The sequence below is a fragment of the Podarcis tiliguerta genome (assembly GCF_965153285.1).
Source record: "Podarcis tiliguerta genome assembly, chromosome: 8".
In the NCBI taxonomy this organism is placed as follows: Eukaryota; Metazoa; Chordata; class Lepidosauria; order Squamata; family Lacertidae; genus Podarcis; species Podarcis tiliguerta.
The window spans coordinates 55,642,423-55,665,360 of NC_139541.1; the positions used below are offsets into that span (position 1 = coordinate 55,642,423).

At 48.4% G+C, this 22,938-nt stretch overlaps 2 protein-coding genes across 8 annotated transcripts in view; one reads left to right on the forward strand and one right to left on the reverse strand.

The window, feature by feature from the left end:
- HPCAL4 (hippocalcin like 4) overlaps window positions 1-5,630 on the reverse strand; it is a 39,867-nt gene extending 34,237 nt beyond the window's left edge. The window contains exon 1 of the mRNA XM_083453177.1: window positions 5,487-5,630. The gene's annotated coding sequence lies outside the window, so the exon portion shown is untranslated. The remainder of the gene's footprint in view (window positions 1-5,486) is intronic.
- On the forward strand, window positions 217-22,072 carry LOC310683312 (CYFIP-related Rac1 interactor A-like). Of its 7 annotated transcripts, none has more exons than XM_083453155.1 (13): window positions 219-595; window positions 8,428-8,512; window positions 11,740-11,820; window positions 14,075-14,154; window positions 16,175-16,296; window positions 16,605-16,710; window positions 17,183-17,319; window positions 17,614-17,691; window positions 19,071-19,187; window positions 19,467-19,546; window positions 20,161-20,287; window positions 20,825-20,895; window positions 21,842-22,072. In XM_083453155.1, the coding sequence occupies exons 4-13, from the start codon at window positions 14,082-14,084 to the stop codon at window positions 21,903-21,905; spliced, it is 975 nt and encodes a 324-aa protein (XP_083309281.1). In that variant the 5' UTR covers window positions 219-595; window positions 8,428-8,512; window positions 11,740-11,820; window positions 14,075-14,081; the 3' UTR covers window positions 21,906-22,072. The 7 variants fall into 7 exon arrangements, with proteins under 7 accessions (XP_083309285.1, XP_083309286.1, XP_083309282.1 ...); XM_083453157.1 differs by lacking the exon at window positions 219-595 and adding an exon at window positions 1,317-1,504; XM_083453159.1 differs by lacking the exon at window positions 14,075-14,154 and having other exon boundaries at window positions 217-595.
- Window positions 22,073-22,938: the final 866 nt, after the last annotated feature.

Sequence of the window (22,938 nt, forward strand, 5' to 3'; positions counted from 1 at the left end):
CAACTTGGGCTGTCCCATCCCCAACAAAAACCCTGGCTATGCCCATGGACCCCAAGTGAAACACTGACAACAGGCCACAGATCTGCCTTTAACCAAGATTCTGATTTGGGGTTGTTATGCATACAGCTCCTGTCTGGGACAGGAGGGACAGGCTGGATGACCTCTTGGGTGCCTTCCAGTTCTCCATATCCTGAACCCAGGCTTCCCTTGCCTGGCTCTTGAGACTGAGAGAGCGAGAGAGGAAAAGAGGGCCTGGCACAGCAAGGCAAGGGTTAATCTGCCCTGGCTTCCTTGCACTGCAGACGTCACAGATGTTTTAGAAGGAGGGGAGGGGGCCGAGTAGTGGTCTATGGTGGTCTTTGTGATGCATTTTATACTGATAGCAGCAGCTGCACCAGCAAAGCTCCCTTCGTTGGATTGACACACACAGGGAGGGCAGCGCTCCTTCTGCAATCTCTCTCGCTCTCTCTGCAAAGGGGCTACTCTTCCCAGGCACAAGCAAGGATCTGCAGAAGATTGGGAGAAATATTATTGCATCCTCCCCAGCGTGTCTTTCTGAGATCTCTGGCTTTGCCTTGTCGTCCTCGGCAGAAAGGTGGGTGTCTCTTCCATTGGCAAGTGGGGAGGAGGAGGGGTGCGAGGACGGAATCAGACGAACTGAAATAGAGATTTTAATTATTTTTTTTGCAAGAACAAAAGATGCATATGAGCACCTGGTATTTCCAGGGCAGTCCAAAACAGGATTTCTCATGAATCTTCCTGGCTGGTGGCCGGGGCACCCTTTCTACACAGTGACAGGGAGGGTGGGGGGAAGAACTGCTGAGTTGGGTGGGGGTCAGGGTCTCCCCAGTAGATTTTCTGAGCTCTCTTTACGCAGGTCGCCACCTGCTCGCCCACTGGCTTTCTATGCTGAAAACCTGGGCACCATCTCGCTCTAGGGTTGCACAGCCTCAGCGCTCTGTTCCCGACCCACACCCTGTTTACTGTTGCCGTCGGGCGCTGAGCAAAGGCGCTCTGGTCCCCTTCCGTGTCCCATGTGCAGGCAGGGACGGCGCTGGGGTAGCCGCTGCCTTTGGAAGCAAGAGCACGCTCCCCATTTTGTGCCGCGCAAGGCCAGGGTCTCGGTCTCTCTCTGATCTGTGAAATGGGTGGAGCGCAGGGAGATGTGCTGTGCCTGTACCCCTCTCCTGCAAGGCGGCACTCATCGCTGCTTCATCCTTAGCCCCCTGCGGAATTTTCTTTCCCCCCTCCCTGCCTGCAGTCGCAGGAAATGAGATGCCAGCGGCAGCGGCAGCACATGGCTCTCTCTGCCTCTTCTGGGGGGGGGGGGAGATTAAAAAATAGCTGGGTCTGCTCAGTGAGATTCTTTTGTGTGTGTTGGCCAAGGAAGGGTATAGCTCCTGGTTGCTGGAGCGCAATGGGCTTTTGTCCAGAAGTTCTGCCCATAAATCGGTACCCAGGTGGTCCAAGGTGCTGGTTACCTTGCAAGTGATGCTGCTGACTGGTGAGTGTGTATGGGCAAGGGTGACTATTGCAACCTGGGATAGGGATGGACTTATCAGTGTGTGTCAGCATCTAAATTCACCTGTACAGCTCTGTCTTCCTCCCACTGACATTGGTCCAGACAGAGGTCAAAGTCTCCTGGGATACTGAGCAGATAGATATAGAGAGTCTATTGTCTATTCTGTAATAATGAATGAAGATTCAGGTTTGGTCTCCCTTGTCAAATTGCACCCCCCCCCCCAGCACTCTTTACTAGTTCCTAGAAGGAAGACTTCCTCTGAAGTGTGGGGGATAGGCAAGCTGCCTCCATACCCTTAGAAGCATTGAGCTGTCCCTTGTTGGAGGCCGGAGGCTGGACCAGGTGGTTGCTAAGGTCGTTTGGATGCTCATGTTCATATGTGCAAAGAGCTTTCCAGGTGCATCTCCCTCACAGCTGGATGAAGGCTACAGGCAACTGCCCCTAGGAATAGGTCGTAACCACTCAATAATTGTTGGATGTCTGGAGTGGATTCTGTTTGGGAGGATAATTATAGATGCTGCAGTGAAATCTACACTATGGGAGCTTCTCTTGGGAGAACTCATTAAGGAAAAAAGGGGGGGAAACAGATCTGCTCAAAATCCAAGGCCTGCCTGGGGTTGATTTAGGTCACTCATTGATGGAACTTGAATGAGTGTGTTCCTTCCACAGCCAGCTTTGTGTCTCCTTTCTCACAACCTCTTGAAGGCTGTGAGTGGTCTCCTCTGTAGTTTCCCCCTCTTCCATTCTTTGTCTGGAAATAAGAGCAGAATCACAGACTCTGGTCTCCTTCATGCATTCGCTTGATATGGTGAGAAGAACAAGGTGCATGATTCAGGCTTGGTGTTGGCTACGTGAGATCTGGGGCACTAGGCGCTTTCCCAGACAAGAAGCAAAATGGCCCCAACAGCATATGCAAAGGATTTTGATGCCCCAATGAGCAAAACCTGATTGCACATCTTGGACCAGAGGAAGCATGTGCTCCTAGATGGGGATGAAGAGGTAGTAGCAAAGGCTGGTCAACGACACATTGGAGGAAAGTGCCAGGCTTTGCTTGGTGGGCCTGGAGTTGGAGCCTTTGCCTCCTGGTATCAAACAAGGTGGAACTCAAGATTCTGAATGGAGGGCTGATTTAATAGAAAAAGAGGAAGCTGCCTTAAACCGGGTCCAATCTAGCTTAGTACTGTCCATATTGACTGGCAGTGGATCTCCAGGGTTTGAGGATCCAAGCCACTAATGCCATTTCCCCTCTTCCCAGAGCCAGGTCCCTCCTTCACCCTCGAAACCAGTCTTTCTCCAAAGCTGGTTCCCTTCCAAACAATTCAGAGTCCAAATCCATGCATGGTTAATGATTAGGGATGATGGGAATTGTAGCATCTGGAGGGCACCATCTTGGCTGCTGCCTATGGCACAGGTCAGTCTTCTTCCCCCATCCTGGTGCCCTCCAAATGTTTTGCTGCCCCAATGGGCAAAGGAACGCAGCCAGCACAGCTGCAGAGGGCACCAGGTGCAGGAAGGTGGCGGCTGCAAAGTGTAGGCTTGCCTGATTTGGCTGCAGAGCACGGTGACAGTGAACTGGGAAGGTCTCAGACTGTGAGCAGCCAGTTTGCTCCTCCAACCCACCCCCTTCCCAAACCACTTCGGTGTGAACCTGCAGAATTTATTTGCCTCTGGGATGAAACACTCCCTTCCTCCCTGGCAGAGCAGGAAAGGAGAAGCAGAGGGGCGACAAGGCAATGCAAGCCATTCTCCCATCTCAGCGCTGGTTGCCAGAGGCAAGGTGTGTGCCTGTGTGTGTGTGTGTGTGTGTGTGTGTGTGTGTAAAACAGACCAAAAAAACCTGGGTGGCATAAAACCTATGATGTGGTGTGCTTCCAGACAAGGGTTTGTTGTGGGATGTCTGCTCCTCATGCATTCCACCTGACACCGTCAGATCAAAATGCCAGCCTGTATCCCCACCCCATTTAATCCACAATCACCCTTTTGAAGGGAAATCTGATAAGTTTTTTTAAAACCAAAACCATAACCTGTTTCCAGTCACTCATCTGTGATATTTGAACAACCAGTTTACAATATTGTCCCCATCTAGAAGCCCCTGCAGAGACCATGAATTGTGTTCCTCTACCCAACTCTCAGGACAGACTGCTTCCTCCAGAATTTACCTACCTGGATCAAAACATTTGGTTCTCCTCTCCCAAAGGCTGACTCCTGCATCTCCTCACCCCTTGCAAAGCCCAGATGGTATTTGGCAAAGTCTAGAGAAGGTGGACATAGCGCAGAGTAAAACCAGAAGCAGGGCAAGATCTAGAGCAAGGTAGCAGGTTCCAGGCAGCTGGTCAGAACTGGGTAGTGCAGGTGAAGGGAGACATCCCAAGCAGCACAGAAGGAGACTTCACAAAATCCCCATAGATGGTGCCCTGCAAAGGAAGCCACCAAGCATTTACAGGCACAGCAAACTGGCACAGAAGCATGAATTATGGCGGCAATGCAGGAATCTGATGAACAGGTGAGAGGCTGAGTCAGACTCCTCACCTGAAAGGTCACAGGTGCAGCTAGTAAGTCCTCCTTCTCACTAGGGAGGCTGTCAGGATATCCCTTTCCAAATTTTAGTGAATTCAAGGGGTCACAATAACGTCCACGTTGTCAATCCTGACTCAAAATGGAGCACAGGAAGCTGCCTTATACTGAGTCAGACCAATGCTCCATGTAGTTCAGTAGTGTCTACACTCTCCAAATTGTCAGGCAGGGTTCTCTCCTAGCCCTACCTGGACATGCCATTGAGGACTGAACCTGGGACCTTCTGGATGCAAAGCAGATGCTTTACCACTGAGCCACGTCTCTCCCTGATCAAAGCAATTATCAATGGCATCCCCACTGGAGAGATCTGGGACCAAGTCACAACACCAGCATGCAGCTCCTGGCTCTGTTTCCGCTTTTCAGATGACAAGAGTGCTCTGAGCATGTGCAAAATGTCTCACCACTTGGCTTGCTCACATGCACTGGAACTGAGGGCTAGGAAGCAGCATAAGCCCCAGCACCTCTCTCGGAGTACCTTTTCCTTCCCTCTCACGTCCAGCTCCCACTCACACCATTTTCTCATGAGCAAGATTGCCAGTGGGCTCATTTTGCACCATGGAAGCATTTCGGAAGCCCCCCCCCTAAAAGTTGGCATAATTAGGAGCACAGAACCATTAACATTTGAGCATGCATAATGCGGGTCTGTGTAGCTCCCCTCCATTTTGTACTGATGCAGGAAATTGAAAAACCAAAGCAAATTTCTATTTTGAAAGCCCTCCTTGTGCCCTTCAGAAGGGGGACCACAAAGGACTCACCAGAGCATGTCTGGCCTTATGGCACGTTTAAAGACACTCTCCCCCCTCACAAGCCCCTGAAGTCAGTTAAATCACTGTAAAACAATGCAATTAAACTGACCATTAGTTTACTGTGCAACTTTCACAAGAGACACTGCTTGTGCAGAAGGGAGGGGGAACGAAAGGCAGGCCAAGCCACCAGCCTCAGTGACTGCACCCTGCAGCAGAGGCAGTTTAGGATAGATCTTAAGTCACGTCTAGGGCTAAGTTCACACGGCAGCTTAAAGCTGTGTGTCCTAGGTGTGCATGCCTTTTTGCATTGTCCACAAGATGTCATCCTTACCCAAGTGTTAGCCTGAATTTCCCCCACCCTCTTATTCCACACTCTCTGGGCTCACCCACACTTCCCTGGGAAAACCTGATAATTAGCACTGAACTGGAGCAAACGTCGGTTGGGTTTTCTCGAAATTGACATTTGCTCTGATTTAGTACTAAAGAACAGGTTTTTCCAGGGCAAAGCATCAGGGGAATGGCAAAACTGCTCGGAGCCATGCCTAGAAAGCATGTGACAAGTGGAACACCACTCGGCCCCTTGGACAAGCCCTCTCTTTTTTAAAATTACAAAGAATTGTGAAGAACCTGCAGCCAGGGCTTACCTCCTCATCTACTGGTCTTTCTTACAAGTTTGCTGCTAGGTGCTGAAACTGCAGGGCACACACCTTCAGGAAACGGGAGGCTGAAGAAGACCAGCAGCCTTGCAGAGAAAAAGGAAGTTGCTCACATTGCTAATGAATTTCCCAGACTCAGGGAAATGAGAAGAACTGGGAACTTATAAGTAGCAATAGCAGTGGATTGGCTCTCAGTTGTCACCTGATTCCCTGGCCCAGGAGGATTCTGGGACGTTGTGCATAGCCCCCACTGGAGCTACCTCTGGTTCCTTCCTCCAACCCATGGAGCCAGTGCCTGACCTGCTTCAAGCCTCGCAGCTCCTGATACTGATTGCATAAAAGAATGTTACGAAAATGTGTTGGAAGAAGACCTGGCGCTACCCTGGGCCTAGCTGTCCTTTTCTCCCTGCCCCCTTTTTAAAAAGAAAAGAAGATTTTAATCTGATATTTGCTATGACCCACTGACTTCTATGGATGTTGCCTGCCAGTAACCTTCATCAATACTACATTACACCAACAAGAGGTCTGGAGTAGAATGTGAAAAGAGAAAGAAATGATCAGAAGGGGACAGCATTGTCTGTGAGCCTAGAAATAAAGCAGTTTGAAAAATGAGACCTGCCTCTGCTCAGTTACTGAAACATGGTGTCAGAAGCAACCAACCCTTGCCACCACCACTTTCTGCAAAAGCTGAAGAAAAGCTCAGGAAAGGCCAGGAAGGACTTAGCTAACTTTCAGCCAGGCTGCAGATAAAGTTCAAGGGTTGAGGTTCATGAAGCAAGTGCTCTGCGGTATGAAACAGTGGAAGCCTTTTTGAACCAGTCAAAATGGGTTTTTGCAGTCAAGGACCTTCAGATGCTGTGAACAGGTCCATCCTGTCTGTGCACACATTCCCATGCATCATCTGGGAATCCTCCAAGGTGGGCCTCGCAGGGACTGCCTTGGAGCAGCGGCTCAGTCTGAGTAGGTCAAGTAGCAGCAAAGAGCTCTTGAGCAGACTAATCAGGAGAGAGATTTAGACACCATTCTGCACACTGCAAGCGGGGGTGCACAGAGCAGAAGACAAGCTCATGTACCACAAAGTTGGGTGGCCAGGTGCGTAGGACAGCTCTCTTTTGATACACTTGCCCAGTATCCTTAATTGACCTCTGAAATCCTAGTGGTTTGAGTGGTTACAAATGGTTTGTGAATTGTCTCTCTCTGTGTGTTTGCATAAATATTTGCATATGTGTGTGTAGTTTTCTAAAGCTCTGTTTTGCTCTGTTAAACTGCTGGGACCCCGGCAAGGTGGCTGGGTTTGTTGCTGGTGATGTTAGCAGCAGCAGTAGCTGTACACATTATCAGGAGAACGGGCACCTTTCAGTGCATGTAGTAGACAAAGCTCTTGACTTTCTTCTTCAGAAGGACCGCTTGGTGGTCAGAGCTTAACCTCCCACTCAAGCCATGATCTTGCAGGTGGGGAGCTTGATAAAACTCTGCCTCTGTCCTCCAGCACTTCCCAAAGAGAAAGAGAGAGGGCAGGACTTCAAGTGGGTTGCAGAGTGCGTCTCTCCTGCCCTCTCCACAGCTGCTCCCATAGGAGAAGGCTACTGAATCTGGGAAGGGGAGGCTCAGGAATCTCAAAGTTCTTCAGAGGAGAAATAGACATGGTTAAGAAAGAGGAAATGGCTGTGCAGTGGTGCTAGCCTGGTAAAGCAAACACAGATCCCAGCCTGGATTGGTCCGGAGTTTACAGCAAGTGGCTTCTTCAAGCATTCACTGTTCGCTACAACATGTTGTGCCCATGTTGTGCTTCCTGAGGCTGAACAGTTGTATGGAAAGTTGCAGCTTGAGTCCACAGTGAACAGTTCCAATGAGCTCTTCATAACAGGTGAGGAAAATGTTGCCAGCCAGAAGCAAAGGGGGGTGGGAAGCAGTAGACTGAGGGTGATAATGCACTGAAGTTTGATGGGGGGTGAATTTCACAGCAATTTCCCTGCTAGTTGTTCACATCAACATGGCTTCAATTTGTTTTTGTTTGTGTACACACTAGGGCAAAGCGAGGGGGGCAGGGGGCAGGGATATATTTACCCTATACAAAGTTGTTGGTAAGAGACAAATCAGGATCACCTTAAGGGCTCTGATCAGTGTGAAGGTAGTTTGAGAAACAGGGCACCAAACAAGAGTCTTTTGTAATACAGGATACGTATGCATTTTGGATATTGTTGTGTGAATGTGGATTAAAACCCTGCTCAGCCTTCCTCTCCCCTTGTCCTGTTTTACCTCTAGACATGTGGATATAGACAACAGTGCCTTTCTGAATGCATAAAGACCCCTGCTTAGCTAGAGCTGGCTTCAAAACATCAGAGATTAGGGGAATGCTACTGCTGGGAAGCAAATGCCTTTTAGCCTGCTGGAATGGACAATGCAGGCCCTTAGGAACAGATAAAAAGACAAGGCCTCGGCCCTTTATATCAAGCCCCTGGGTACCTGCCATTCATCTCAATGGGGCATGTGATGTGGGGGACCTCCTCATGGACTGTGTCCAAATAGTCATGAGGGATGAACTACCATGGCAGAATAACTCCAGGAATGGAAGAAGTACTTCATGCTTCTACTGAATAATGCTTGCCTTGGCCCGTGTGGCAATGTGAGGGAATAAAATGACTGTTCTGTGGTCAAAGAGCCACACTGTGGCCTTTGGTCATCACCCTCTCCATTCCTTCTTGTGCGATGCACTTGATGAAGTGAATACTTTCTCTCTCTATCTCTGGCACGCATGCATGGGGTTCAGTTTTCACAATTCCAGGTTTCCACCAAGGACACAGCTTCATTTCAGGCACCTTCGATCAGCAATTTGAAGGCGAATTGCTTAGCTCATGAGAATGGTCTAAATCTGGAAGCCTAACGGTGCGTTTTCTCTCCCCCCGCCCCCTTCTCTCTCATGCTGCAGGATTCTCCCAGTTAATGAAGTGTTTTATGAACCCTACAGAAGCCTGCTTCTTGCTGTAGAGGTTACCGAAGCATCACAAACTGAGGTAAAAAATACAGCCCCCTTTGCTGCTTGTGTGATGCAGGGACCTATCCAGTCTTAGAGTTCAGAGGGCGCTGGGCAAGGCCTAGAAAAGCAAGTGTAAAGGCAGGTCTTCCTCTAAACATGTAGCAGAACAAGGTGGCAGAATCCTGAGGGAACGGAGTGCACTGTGCCACATCAGATGGAACATAATATTTTTTTAATAAAAAAAATACTCTTATGTAAAGAACTTGCAATCAAAACATGAGAGTTTGGGGGTGCAAATAAGTATTTCTAAAATGTGACAACTCCCCTCCCCCACCTGCATTTTGAAATTTGCAATCTGAAATTATGACCATCCATTCTGCCACATCACAACTTATTTATTATTTATTTGCAATATTTACAGACCGCCTTTCACCACAGATTGTCACAAAGCGGTTTACGCAAAAATCAATAAAACACTTCCTCGTATATCAGTTTAACACAAACCAAAATTACAGATAAAAACATAACTTGAATAAATGAACAATTACACTTGAATAATGTACAATTATTTAAATACCTGCTGAAATAGAAAGGTCCTCGAGATGTGTTTGATTGAAGTCCAGTAGAGAAGGGGTCTGTCAGATCTCAACTAGTGGGGAGTTCCACAGAATCAGGCCCACAATATGGACTGCCTGGCCCTTAGGAGACACAAGCCATGCATATCTGAGCCAAAGTGGTGCTAAGTTCTTCTTTAATGCTAGGGGCTGCCTCCCCTGCTCACTCCACTTGCCAACTCCACCTGCCCCTTTGCCAACAGACCTTTCCCCACACTTGACCCCCTCTCGCTTTACACCTCACCCATGCCCTTGCCTGTGCCCTCTCACAGCTCACTCTGCACACCCTCCCCCCACCCAAGCTCACCCCAGGCCCCACCACCTTTTAAAGGAGAGTGAAGTGCTTCATAGAGCAGCTTGCTAAACTGCTGTGTGAAGTGTTTCCTGTCCTCCATTAAACCTTGCTGCAGGCCCATTGGTTGGTGTGGCTGTCTATTGGCAAGCCACGCAAACTCCAGAGCGTGACAACACTTTACATTTCTATGTATATAGACAGATAAAGCAAGGATACTCACCTTGTAGGCCCAAAACAAGTGGCTTTTTATCCACAAGCTGGCTAACACAGGAAAATGAAAGTAACCACAAGAAGAAACTGAAGGATTGAATCTTAGCACCAACCCATAATAACTGGAGACAATATTTAACTCTGTAATTACCAATTACTACATTGGGTTGCTAGCAGTGATTCCCCCAAAGACCTCCATGATCAGGGAAAGTTATAACTCTTTTAAGTGTCCTGAGCCCAAGTTGTTAAGGGTCTTGTAAATTAACACCATAACCTTTAACTTGGTCTGGTAGCATATGGGCAACCAGTGCAAGCTTTTAAGCATCAGAGTTATGTGCTGGCAATAGTCTGTCTCCACCAACAGTCTAGCTGCAGCATTTTTCACCAGCCGGAGCTTCCAGACAAGGCCCAAGGGCAGCCCCACATTGAGTGTATTGCAGTCATCAAGTCTTTACTGCTTCATTCACTGTATGGTTAGGTCAGGCTTACAAAGCATTCATTGGTGCACAGTAGCAAGGAAGCAGAGAGCAGAGAGCCAATCAGGAGGACAGGTCATTGACCAAGAGGCTCACTGTTTATCCCAAGTACAACAGACCCTTCTCCCAGTCCCAGGCCGGTCTTGATCGATGACTGCCAGGCTCAACTCACACAAAGTCACAAGGAACTGAAAAGAGTCAATGTTGTTAGTAATGCCAAGAAAGGCTTCACATCACCCTGTACAGTGTCAGGGATAGACCTTGTTGGGCACTTGCCAAGGCCCGCACACTTGCAGGTAGAGCCACTGCAACTCTCTGGAGACTCCTAGCCCTGCTGCAACTCTTCTTTGCTGTCACCTGCCTCCTCTGAGCATGCAAGCAGCAGCAGCACCCTCAGCGCTGCCTTGTGCTTTCCCTCTGGGTGATTGTATGGATTGGGCCTGGAAAGAGAGGACAAAGTGAGCAGGCAGACATGCTATGGAGGAGAGGGCCCACTGAAAGTGCCTTACCTGAAACCTAGAGCTGCCCCAGTAGAGAGCTTTAGGAGAGCAAATTGGGCTAGTGGGTGGCTACTGCCAGGATCAGATTATGGTCTCTCCTTGGTAACGAATGCCCATTCATACCCTAGTCAAGGGGTGGGTAAATCTGTAGCCCACCATATGTTGTTGGATTTCAACTCCCATCAGCCCCAGCCAGCATGGCCAATGGCCAGGGATGATGGGAGTCATAGTCCAGCAAAGATGTCTATGGCCACAGGCTCCTCAGCCCTGCTGTAGGCATTGCGTGGTGGAACTGAAGCTGCTGAGGTACGGTTGTTCTGCTGCTGAGCTGGGAGGAAGGGGAAGTCCAGTGGAGGCTGAGGGCTCTGGAAGCACGCAGAAAGCTCTCACAGGAAGTCTGAGGTGCAACACAGCACACTCTGCTTCCCTCTGGGAGTCCAAAATAGAAAATATAGAAGTGGTTGTGGGATTTCCACACAGACAAGGCTGCAATGAGATATACAGATAGAGCTGAGCTGCCTGCAGCAGCAGTGACACGTGTCCTCTTCACTCACTCAAGCCCTTCAGAGAGGACCTGTTTGAGGACAGAGGGCTCTCTCTGAAGCAGGTAAGCTGGGAGGTCCTGCTTTCCCAAGGGTGCTGTGGGCGGGATGGTTTAGGAAGGAGAAAGGTGGTGGTGAGAAGCATTGAGGAGGAGGAGGGTCTACACTGGGCCAAAAAGGGGCTATGGACAGGGACCCCATTGGAAAAGGGGCTCTCAGTAAACACCTTTAACTCAAACACCCATTTCTGAATTTTGTACCATACATCTACATGGCGGAAGTGGTGCTGCTGCCACCCACCTTAGAACAGGCCATGTGACCCAATCGTGGGCTCCGACCCCTCAACTGAAGACCAGTGTTTCTGAGCAGGGGAAGCCAGTGTGGTGCCCTCCAGAAGTTCCCGCACTCCCAGTTCCCACCCTCACTGACCATTGGCTATGGGGGCTGCTGGGAGTTGGAGTTCCACACCTGGAAGGTACCACATGAGCTGCTCCTTCTCCTCTAGAGGAACTCTGTGCTCAGAGGGGCTTTCTTGCAGCCTTTCTCTTCCTCTCTCTCTCAATCTCTCTTTCTTTCTCTCTACCTCGGTTGTTTTCTTCCATCTTCTGTTCTGTTTCTCCCGCTCAGGTCTGCTGGCCATGGGCAACCTGATAAAGGTATTGGGCAAAGATTTAGAAAACTGTCCTCATTTTTTCCTGGATTTTGAAAGTAAGTCCCATGCGCAAAGGAGGGACGGGGGTGGTGTCTGTGATTACTGGCAGAAGGAGTTGCTGTTCTCCACAAATTTTGGGGGTCATACTTTACTATATAAATATTTGAGGTGGTGCCAATATACTTTTTTTTAAAAAGAAGACTTTGTTGGGAAGCAGCAGGCAGTGACAACCAGACACTGTAACAGACTGGGCATAACTACACTACAGATTTGCAATTTAGCTGCCATGGCTGCTCCCAGAGATTCCTGGGAACTGCCCCCCCCCAGCTGTCTTAGCTGAACTATAAAGTGAATGGGGTGGAAGCTGGTTTGAGGGGAGATGCATCAAACCACAGTCTTTCACAGGAAACTTCAGAATAGATATGGATTGTGGCTAACATCATGTGTACACAGCTTCAAACACCAGCAGTGGGAGCGCACTAGGGCCAGAGTAGACAGTCATGTGTACACAGCCTAAGAAGAACTTTAACCTTGCAAAAATGGCACTTAGGAAGAAAATATGAATACATTATTATTATTATTATTATTATTATTATTATTATTATTATTTGCATAGAAAGTTAAGTTGCACTTTTCCTGTTAAAAGCAATAGGATGAATATTAGTTGTGACCAGCCCGTCCAACATCCATCATGCCCTGGTGTTCCCAGTCAGGTGTGATAACTAAAGTGTGAATTGAGAACTGGGCAGTCCCTCCTTCAAATTGTGTTCACCGCACTCAGACCACTATTTATTGGCCTTGGAATTTCCATCTGTAATATGTGGATATTAATTTATCTGAAAGAGACAGTTAAAGGATTACTGCGAAAGTGTATCTGAATCACACTGAGTACTTAAAAGGACTATATTAAGTTTTATTGTTTCCAAGAGGAGTTGGAAAGAAATATCTTTCTCTAGCTGAGGGCCAATTTCCACAACTTTTTAAACATGTGCCAAGTGTTTTACAGTTGACTGTCTTCACAATCTTTCTTTCTCTCTTCAGAAGAAATTCATAGACTGACTAATAATAATAAAAATCTTTAAGTGGCATACATTATAAAATAATTATCAATAACACAGAAACAAAATCAACAGCATTTTAAAAACAATACACCTGCAAGGAATGGCAGGGTTTGAGAGACTTGTCCAAAACTACTCAAGGAACTTCATAGCCAAGGAGAGATTTGGGCCTTGAACTCATTGGTCTAATCCCCAAACTCTAGGGTCAGTGACATCTTGGACTCATCAAAGAGGGAAAAGAAAAGGCAGCCTCTGATCTGGGCAGCAGCAAACCATTTCGTGCCAGCTGTTCTTATGCCCTTTCTGTGTTCTCAACCTGGTGCCTCCAGATTTTTTGGACTACAACTCCCACTGGCCCCAGCAGCATATCTGTGTGATACTGGGACTGATCATCTGGAGAACACCAGGTTGGGGAAAGCTGTTGCAGGGCTTAGTCTGTTGTTTCCTTTCCAAAGAGGTAAGGACTGATTCACAAAGGCCCTGCAGCATTTCTGGCCTGTTGCTATGGCCGCCAAGGCTATTGGGTCCTGCTAAGCAAACATGACCGACACTTGTGCCAATGTGTGGGCCGAATGAAGGCCTGATGGCTAAATGGAGTCCCTATGTGGGCAAATGCTTTGGCTGCCATATAAATTCAACCTTTGATGAGACTCTCCCAAACTTGCCAGCCATAGGTCCTGTTGAACAACCACACTCCCCTTAGCCCCCAAATCTGGTTGGAGAACAGTGACTCTTGTCCTCCTCTGTTCCTTATCATTGGTCTTCCTCCCCATCAGTCAATGCACATCTCCATTCAGGGGCAGGAAGAGGTGGGGTGGGCCTCTCTATACTCAAACGTGGACCACCAACAGTTGTTTATTTTCTTCCCCTGTAGTCTAGCCTTCGCCAGCCTGGTTCTCTTCAGGTGTTTTGGGCTACTACTCCATTGTGCTAGTGGGAGTTGTAGTCCAGTACACCAGGAAAGAACCAGGCTGGCAGAGACTGGTCCAATTAATTGAGAACTGACTAAAACATATCTCTGAATGCTACAAAGTTTGTGGGCATATTCACCTCATCACTAAGCACTCGCAGCCAAATAAGCCGTAACGTCTGGTTAGTGGTCCGATTTGAATGTAGAAATTGTTTGCTGAATGACTCTTCCTGCCACCCAGAAAGGGACACCTTTCCCAGTGACATTCTCCCACAGACCTCTCCTTCCTTCCCCACCTCACTACCCATCATGCTTTTCTCCCTCTTGTCTCTTCTCTTGCAGGTAGCACATGGGGAACCTTCTTAAAGTGTTGACTTATAACGAGCTTGACCAAGGCCCTAATTTTTTCCTTGACTTTGAACGTGAGAAGGGATTTTTTTATTTTTTTGCCTTTGTTTTCATTCATGACTTACTTTCATTGATTTAATTCATGATTAAAATTGATTTATTTCGTTTTGTGTGGAGGTGTAGAGGCAAGGGCTTGTATCCTCAGGGCAGTTTCTTGTGGATTCAGTGCCGCTCAGGCATACAAATGGTTTTTTTGCAGCAGCCACACAATGTTGACCTCACCAAAATGCCATCCCATATCCCTATCCAGATTTACCACTTCCACAAGTTATTTACTTGCCAGATTTCCCATGGAAATGGTAAAAAACAAAACAAAAATTCCATATAAAAAAGGAGAATAATATGGGACAGCATGTGGATGCTGCAAAAACATTACTGAATGAGCAGCACCGAGTCAGCAATAAACTGCCGTGTGGAATTCCCCAAGAAGCTTCAGGGTGAGACCTAGAGAGGCAGAGGAGGGAATCAGCAACCAGACAAGATAATGGCTGCTGGGCTGTGCACAGCAGAAATATGCTTCTGTTGCAGGTGCAATGCCTTCTTTCTGGCAAGATGATAATTATATAGCAGTGGGAAAGGGCAGTAGCCAATCACACTGAGAGCAAAGGAGGTGGGGCAAGGGAAGAGATTGGTGGACCTTCTCAGAACCCTGGATAGTGGACAGTTGTTTTCTGAAGGGGAGGGTGATGGGCCAGAAAGTAAGGCTTCTCCTCCAGCAAAGCGCTCAGAAGCTCCCACCTTTGGAGACGTCCTATAGGCAGCAGTCTGCATCTCCTCCAGAGTGATGGCCTGGCTGCAGCCACATTTCCAGGATTTGTTAGAGTTGTGCTAGCATCTCAGTGAAGAGGCATTTAGCAGCCCTGCGGTGTCCAGGCAGCGTTGCCAAACAATTAACTTTCGGGGTTTGAATGGCACATTGCCACACCTCCTCACAAGCAGACACCAGCCTGGACCTGGACTGCTGTAGGTGGGCTCTGTGTGCCTGACCCCCTCCCCCTTCTCAAGCTCTCATAGGGTGTGCATGAGAACTGGTGGGCCCTAGGGCTGCTGAAGGTATGCAGTCTGGGGAGAGAGGCATGGAAGACGAGTTAGCGCTAGCTAAGGCAGGCAGGCAGGCCAACAGTCCTGGAGCCCTGCTTTGGGGAGGAGAGTGGTGGGCAGCTCACTGCCTAGGATGCCATTGGCTTAGTGCCTCCTAGAGTTTTGTTTTTTATACTTTGTGGTTTCTTTTTGGTCCTCCTGTATATTTATTTTCTAATATTTTCCCGGTATAGCTAAGGGCCAAAGGTCTGTGGCAGCCCTCCCCAGCTTGTTGCCCTCAAGATATTTTGGACTACAGTTCCCATCAGCCTCAGCCAGCATGGTTATATGAGTCAGGGTTTGTCCATTTTTACGTTTGTTCTGTACCTAGGAAGTACGTGTCTGGGAGGTTTTCTGCTTTCTAGGCACATGTCCAAGTGGTTTTCAGTTTGCTGGGCCGCTTTCTTTGGGGAAACCCACTCTTTAACCACTGAATCAGAGCAAACGTCAATCCGTGGAAAACCCAGTTGACATTTGTGGATGAGCCCTCGCTGAGGCTCATGGGAGCTGTAGTCCAAAATGTCTGGAGGGCTACAGATGGTAAGGGTGGTCTGTGGGCTTCCCAGAGAAAAACATGCAAGAGAGGGGCTCTGTTGCAGCTCACAGGCCGAGCCATGGCTTCCCAGTGCTCTTTGGGGGCAGTCCAAGACCTCATCCCCTCCCCAGGCACAATGTGACCTGGGTACACCTGACAAGCCTTGCCCATGATGCCAAGGGGTTTGGGGGGAGGCAGAACTCTCTGGTTGCAAATGGCTACTCGCCTGGTCCCCCTGACATTCCTTGGGTTGCTCCCCCCAACCCCTGACCAGGCCGAGGGAGCTCTTGGACCCCCTCATTCCAAGCAAGCCATCCCAATGTCCCTCCCTCCCTTCCCCCTGGGGCTGGGCTGAGAAAGTGTCCTGCAGCACGAGTGTCCTGACCTCTCCCTTTCTCTCTGGGTGGGGTTCGCTGCAGATGCACAGCCCACAGAAGCCGAGACAGCTGTGTGGAACCAGGTGAACGCTGTCCTAGAGGAGGCGCAGACCATTCTGGCGGAACTGCAGTCCTACACCGGAGCTGGGCAAGAGATCAGAGAGGTACTAGGAAGAGCCTGCTGGATCAGGCCAGTGGCCCACCCAGTCCAGCATCCTGGTCTCACAGTGGCCAACCAGATTATTCAGCAACTAGTATTTAGAAGCATTGCTGCCTCGGACTGTGGAGGGCAGAGCATAACCGTCATGGTATGACCTGAGCCCTTCCCAAAGCTGACCCTCATATCCCAGAGCTAGGAGCAATGCTAGCAAGTGGTCTGATTTTTTCCCCCTCTCCCCACAATGATTTTTGTACTCTTGCAAAGCTAACCTTTCAGGAAGAAAACTTAGCAGCTTGTGTTATTTTATCACAGGCAATCCAAAACCCCAGTGACTTGCAGCTCCAAGAAAAGGCATGGAACGCCGTGTGTCCCCTTGTGGCAAAGCTGAAGCGTTTTTATGAGTTTTCTCTTAGACTTGGTAAGTGCCCTCCCACATCCCAGCAAGAGGGGGCGTTCTCTCATTTTCTCATTCTTCTCATCTTCAGTCCAGTTCGACCCACTTCCACATTAGTTTGCAAACTTCTCTCTCTTTTTTTTTTTTTAACATAAGGAAACAGTGTCACATGAAAATGTCTTTCTTCCTAATATGCCAATCTGGGTACATGACTTTGTTTAGCATATACATTTTTAAGAGGTAATTTGTCCCTAATACAATGCATTTCTTTATGATGATTTCACGAAAATACTTGCTTCTGCATGCGCTTCTCATTACTATAAACATTTTTGGTGTGAATTTTCGAAGGAGAAGCTGTGCTTTGGTTCCAGAAGCAAAGCTTTGGCAGGTTCACATTAAACTGTAAATTGCGCTAATCCTGCAAGCTGTGCAGGGATTGGCCAGGTGAGGGGGCTGCTGCCCAACTTAACCATCTCCCTCCTCCTGTCTCTCCCAGAGAATGCCTTGCGGAGCTTGCTGGAAGCTCTCACCAGCCCACCTTACGCCCCGACTCAGCACCTGGAGAGGGAACAGGCTCTCGCCAAACAGTTTGCAGAAATCTTACACTTCACCCTCAGTTTTGACGAGCTCAAGGTACGTGCGGGAGGAGCAGCCGCCAACAGTGGTTGGTCCAGCGGCAGCAGGGAATTTGATCTGAGCATAATAACAAGTAAAAAACCTCCCATAGGGTCTTCTGACTCTTGCTCCTGTGGAACAATATTAGGCACTTTGCACAGCACCCACTCTGGATGGTTGGCACAGGTGCAGATGTAGCCTGCAAAACACATACACACACACACCATCACCATCCCTTTCCCTCCCATATGTGGAGAAAAGTCTTCTCCTTCATCTTCTCCATGAATGAAGTCTCCCTTCTCTGTCTCCCAGATGACCAACCCTGCCATCCAGAATGATTTTAGCTACTATAGAAGAACCATCAGTCGAAACCGGATCAACAACCTGCAGGTAAGGAACGGTTCCTTCCTTTCGCTGGGAGGCAGAGTAAAAACCCAGGCTGGGCAAAATGAATGGAAATTCTAATGGCAAAGGAATGGTGGGAACTTGAAGCTGCCATGCAAGTGGAAATGTGCAGAGATTCCAGAGCAAACAGTATGTTCACTTGAGAGCCAGGGCTCATCCGCACTTCCTCTTGACCCATATTTTGATTGCCTTGTGTACTGATTAATTCCCTCAGGTCCAAGAGCGTTTCTTGTTCTCCCATGGCTGTACCTTGCAAAAATCCAAACTTACCTGCTGAACTGAAGCTCAATTAAGCAAAATCACTCTTTGGATTTTCTGCATATCCGATTCAGCAGGCAAGATCGGATTTTCGCAAGACACAGTGAGAAAAGCTCTCGGATCTGGGAGAATTAATCAGCACACAACACAATCAAATTAGGGGTCAAGCAAAAGTGTGGATGAGCTCTGTCAAGAAAAAGAATAATGGAAAGCCAAGTGGGAGGGGGAATGGAACGGAATGACTGGAAAAGGAGAGAGACATAGATATAAAAAGAGGAAAATGAACTATCTCGTCTGGATAGGTGGTTTCCTGTTTCACACTGAGAAGTTATTTTTAAATGTCCCCAGGGATGGCAATGAGAGCTGTCCATAGAAATAAACATAGAAATTCAACATTTTAAGGTAGCTGGGGTTGGGCAACATGGTGCCCACCCTCTACCACCAACACACACACACACACACACACACACACACACACACACACAAAAGTAACAACAGAAACAACCTAGTAAGGACTGAGCATGCCCAGTGGGCATGGAATGTTGGCTGATTTTGGTGGGAAGGCGATGAAAAACTGATGGAGTAGAGTTGCTGAGACCTTAAACAGAACGTGTCCAGAGGAGGGCAACCAAAATGGTCAAAGGCCTGGAAACGATGCCTTATGAGGAACGGCTAAGGGAGCTGGGCATGTTTAGCCTGGAGAAGAGGAGGTTAATGGGTGATATGATAGCCATGTTCAAATATATAAAAGGATGTCACCTAGAGGAGGGAGAAAGGTTGTTTTCTGCTGCTCCAGAGAAGCGGACACGGAGCAATGGATCCAAACTACAAGAAAGAAGATTCCACCTAAACATTAGGAAGAACTTCCTGACAGTAAGAGCTGTTCGACAGTGGAATTTGCTGCCAAGGAGTGTGGTGGAGTCTCCTTCTTTGGAGGTCTTTAAGCAGAGGCTTGACAACCATATGTCAGGAGTGCTCTGATGGTGTTTCCTGCTTGGCAGGGGGTTGGACTCGATGACCCTTGTGGTCTCTTCCAACTCTATGATTCTATAAGCCCTCTATGCCGCAACATTTTGCTGCAACTGATCTCCATTCCTGCCCTGCAGTTAGACGCTGAGAGTGAGGTGAACAACGAAATGGCCAACCGCATGTCCCTCTTCTACGCAGAGGCCACCCCAATGCTGAAGACTCTCAGCAATGCCACGACCAAATTTGTTTCAGAGGTGAGTGATGCCTCCCAAGGCGCAAAGAAGACAGAGGCAAGAGTTGCCAAGACCACCTTAACATGACAGCCTGCTGCAAAGTCCAGGCTTGCTTGGTTGTTCATGCAAAGTTAGCACTGCACACTGGCTGGTGGGTTGATGGGCAGAATCCACCCCAAGGAATCTGTGCTGTGGTGGCACAGGGACTGGGGCTGCCTCTCTCTTCAGATATTCAGCTTGCTCTCTCCCTGGGGAGGAAGAACAGGGGGTAATCAGCATGCAAACTGGGTCTCCTTTCAGAACAAAACTCTTCCCATTGAGGACACGACTGACTGTTTGAGCACCATGGCCTGTGTCTGCCGGGTGATGCTGGAAACGCCGTGAGTACATGATTATAGGCCCCAAAGGCTGAGAAAAGTGGCCTTCAGGGTTGCACACATACAGCAGAGTCTAAAAAGCCACACAATGGACAATTGCAATTAAAACCCGACTAAACTGAGACCCCATGTTAAAAATATGGGGTTACTCAGAAACTACAATTAATCCAGAATGTGGCTGCTAGACTGGTGACTGGGAGTGGCCACCGGGGCCACATTTATTATTATCATTATTATCAAATGAATGTGCAAAAATGTAAACAAAGAGTCACCAAGGGTCATCGTACAATGGGATTGGTCAGCCTTCTACATGCCGCAAAGCTACTTACCTGGTGAGCCTCTCTAGGGAGGGAATTCCACATCAGAGGGGCAACCACTACAAAGGCCCTGTTCCTGGTCACCAGCATTTTGACCTCTGGGCCAGGCATTTGTAGCAAGCTCCCACCCATCAGATGACTTTAAGGAACCCATACCGGAAATCACATCTTTTTAGAGTCTTTAGGCTGTGTTTAGCAGCTCCATGGTATGAGCTCCCCAGGAAAGCTGGGAAGGAAATGTGGGGCATGTCAGCTGGTCCAAGGAGGCTTGTTCATGAACCTCTTTCTTGTTTGCACCAGGGAATATCGGAGCCGCTTCACCAACACCGAAACTCTCCTTTTCTGCATGCGGGTGATGGTGGGGGTCATCATTCTTTATGACCATGTCCATCCTGTGGGGGCTTTCGCCAAGACCTCCAAAATTGACGTGAGTGACATTTCTCTCTTCATATAGAAACATCAATCAGAGAAACTCAAGGAGCTGACAAGCCAGCCTTTGATGACCTTGACCTTCTTGATGTTTTGGACTACAACTCAGCAGCCTCAGAATAATAGAGCCTTAACTACTGGGGCTGATGGGTGTTGTAGTGCAAAACCCCTGGAGGGCACCAGGTAGGGGAACGCTGGAGCCCCCAGTGTTTTTAGTGACAATTGATCCTCAATTAGCTTTTAAAGGGAAGGAGGAGCAAAGATCCATCGGAGCAACCAAGCATCAGAAGAACAACGCTGGGTGGGACTTTCCATTCCAGTTTAAATGCGGGGTTTTCCCCCTCTCTTGCTGCACCTCCCATATCCACATGTTCTGGAAGACAAGACCCTATTTTGCCTTTCTCAAATCTCGTGAATCTGCTCACAGACAAAGGGACTGTCGTCAGTATAAGTGGGTGCACTTTTCCAACATTTCCCCCCTTTGAAATTTGACTAACAAGGGTTTTTTTTTCTTTTTCTTTTTTAATGGTGGTAGATGAAAGGATGTATCAAGGTCTTGAAAGACCAGCCTTCCAACAGCACAGAAGGCCTTCTGAATGCACTGAGGTAAGGCAGCCCAAGAGGCACCTTTGAGGAAATGGGCTTTGGCAGCCAGAAAAGGTCTGCTGCAACTCTCAGAAAAGAGCTGCAAGCGCATGCACACACACACCTTGCACAAGCACCAGGATTGCACTGGGTTGACTTTGGCAGCCTAGGCAGGTGCTGGAGTTGAAGACAGATAGCATGGAAGGATTTTCAGAAACTGAAATTGGTTTTGTAGACATGAGCAGTTCTTATTGAAGGAGTGCTGTGGCAGGAACTGGAGAAGTTGACTGTTACTAAATGACCATTGACCTGGCTTCACAGAAGGAACTCCCTCGTGCATTGCCCTCACATCACAATTACCCTGTGAGACAGACCATTATTCCCATTTTACAGCTGGGGAGTTGAGGCCAGCAGCCCTTCCAGTGCGCATCTCACAGGAGGGGCTGGCCTGAGTCCTGGATTCCATACTCGCTCCTGCCCACCAGCCGGTGCTTTGGTATCAAGGGAGCTGCAGTTTCTCAGCACTCAGACCACTGTATACTGCATCTTCCCTGTCCCCAACAACTGGCACTTTAATTGCTTTGGCCAGCATCACAGAAACCTACCTTTTAGTCCAGGCGTGGGCAGCCTTTGGCCATCCAGATGTTGATGGACTACAGCTACCATCATCCGTGACTATTGGCTATATTGGCTGGGCCTGGTGGGAGTTGATGTCCAACAGTACCTGGAGGTTAAGCTATTGGCTACACCTGGGCATTCAGGTTCCTACCCTCTACTCACTGGCAAACTCCCCCTATATCCACGCTTCCTTTCTGCCAAACTAGTCCCTACTAAGAAATCCCACATTTTTACCTTTGATCAGGGGCTTAGACGTGCATTGCACTTGTTCCCACAGCGGCCAGCACAATTGGCTTCTTTTCTCTACTACTGGTGTGCCCTTTCCCACTGCCTCCCTTCTTCTTCCTAGGTACACCACCCGACACCTCAATGATGACACCACATCCAAGCAGATCCGGGCCTTGCTGCAATGAGCACCCCCTGCAGTCGAGGGGTGGGGGGCATTCACCAGAGACCCAAGAAGGGGATTTCTCCATGGAACCTTCAGCAGAAATTTTAATGTTGACATATTGCTATAAATAACCATTGGCCATCATATTCGTCATTTTGTAAAAGAAGAAGAAGAAGAAGAAGAAGAAAAGAAGAAGAAGAAGTAGAAGAAAGAAGGGGGGAGATTTTAAATAAATATATATATATATAAACAAATAAATATGCAGGTTTTGGTGTCCTCGGGTGTCTTCCCGTGTAAAAGTTGGGGTGTCTAGGCGACGTTTCGACGAGGTCTCACTCGTCATCTTCAGGCTGGTGCTTTCGGCTTCTTGTTACTGGAACAGAGCAGGATCTCAGTGTTTGAGTTCCTATAAATACTGTTGAGGAGGTGTGGTGTATAGCCTCCAATGTTCTGGGCAGAGAGGAGGTTCCCAGGCTAGTGTGCCTTTTCTTCTTTTGTTCCTTAATTACTTGAGGGATATCTTGAGTGATTTCTTGAGTGATTTCCTGAATCCCACTTAGGTGGGTCATTAGGTGTGGATTAGTTGCTAAAGCCTTCGTGTCTTGAACTCTTGAACTTTGTGAAGAGTTTTTCTGAGAAGATGGCTGTACTGCACTTGGTTGTGCTCTGGCTTGGCTTCGTGTATAGGGGCGAGCTGTGGTTTTGTGGCCTGTGCCAGCCAGATCTGTGTAGGGATTGCAGGGGGGTGCAGCATCCGGAGGTGCCACCCTGGTTTGGCTACTGGATGGTGTCTGTAATTTATCTGTGGAGAGGGTCTGGGTTTGGGTCTGGTGTGGTTGATTGGTGATGGCGTTCTGTGTGCCTCTGGATCTGGTGTCAGATTTTGTGGGGAGGGCTAATTTGAACAAGCGTGACGACACATCCCGCTTGCCAGACATCTGGAAATTAGCCCTCCCCACAAAATCTGACACCAGATCCAGAGGCACACAGAACGCCATCACCAATCAACCACACCAGACCCAAACCCAGACCCTCTCCACAGATAAATTACAGAC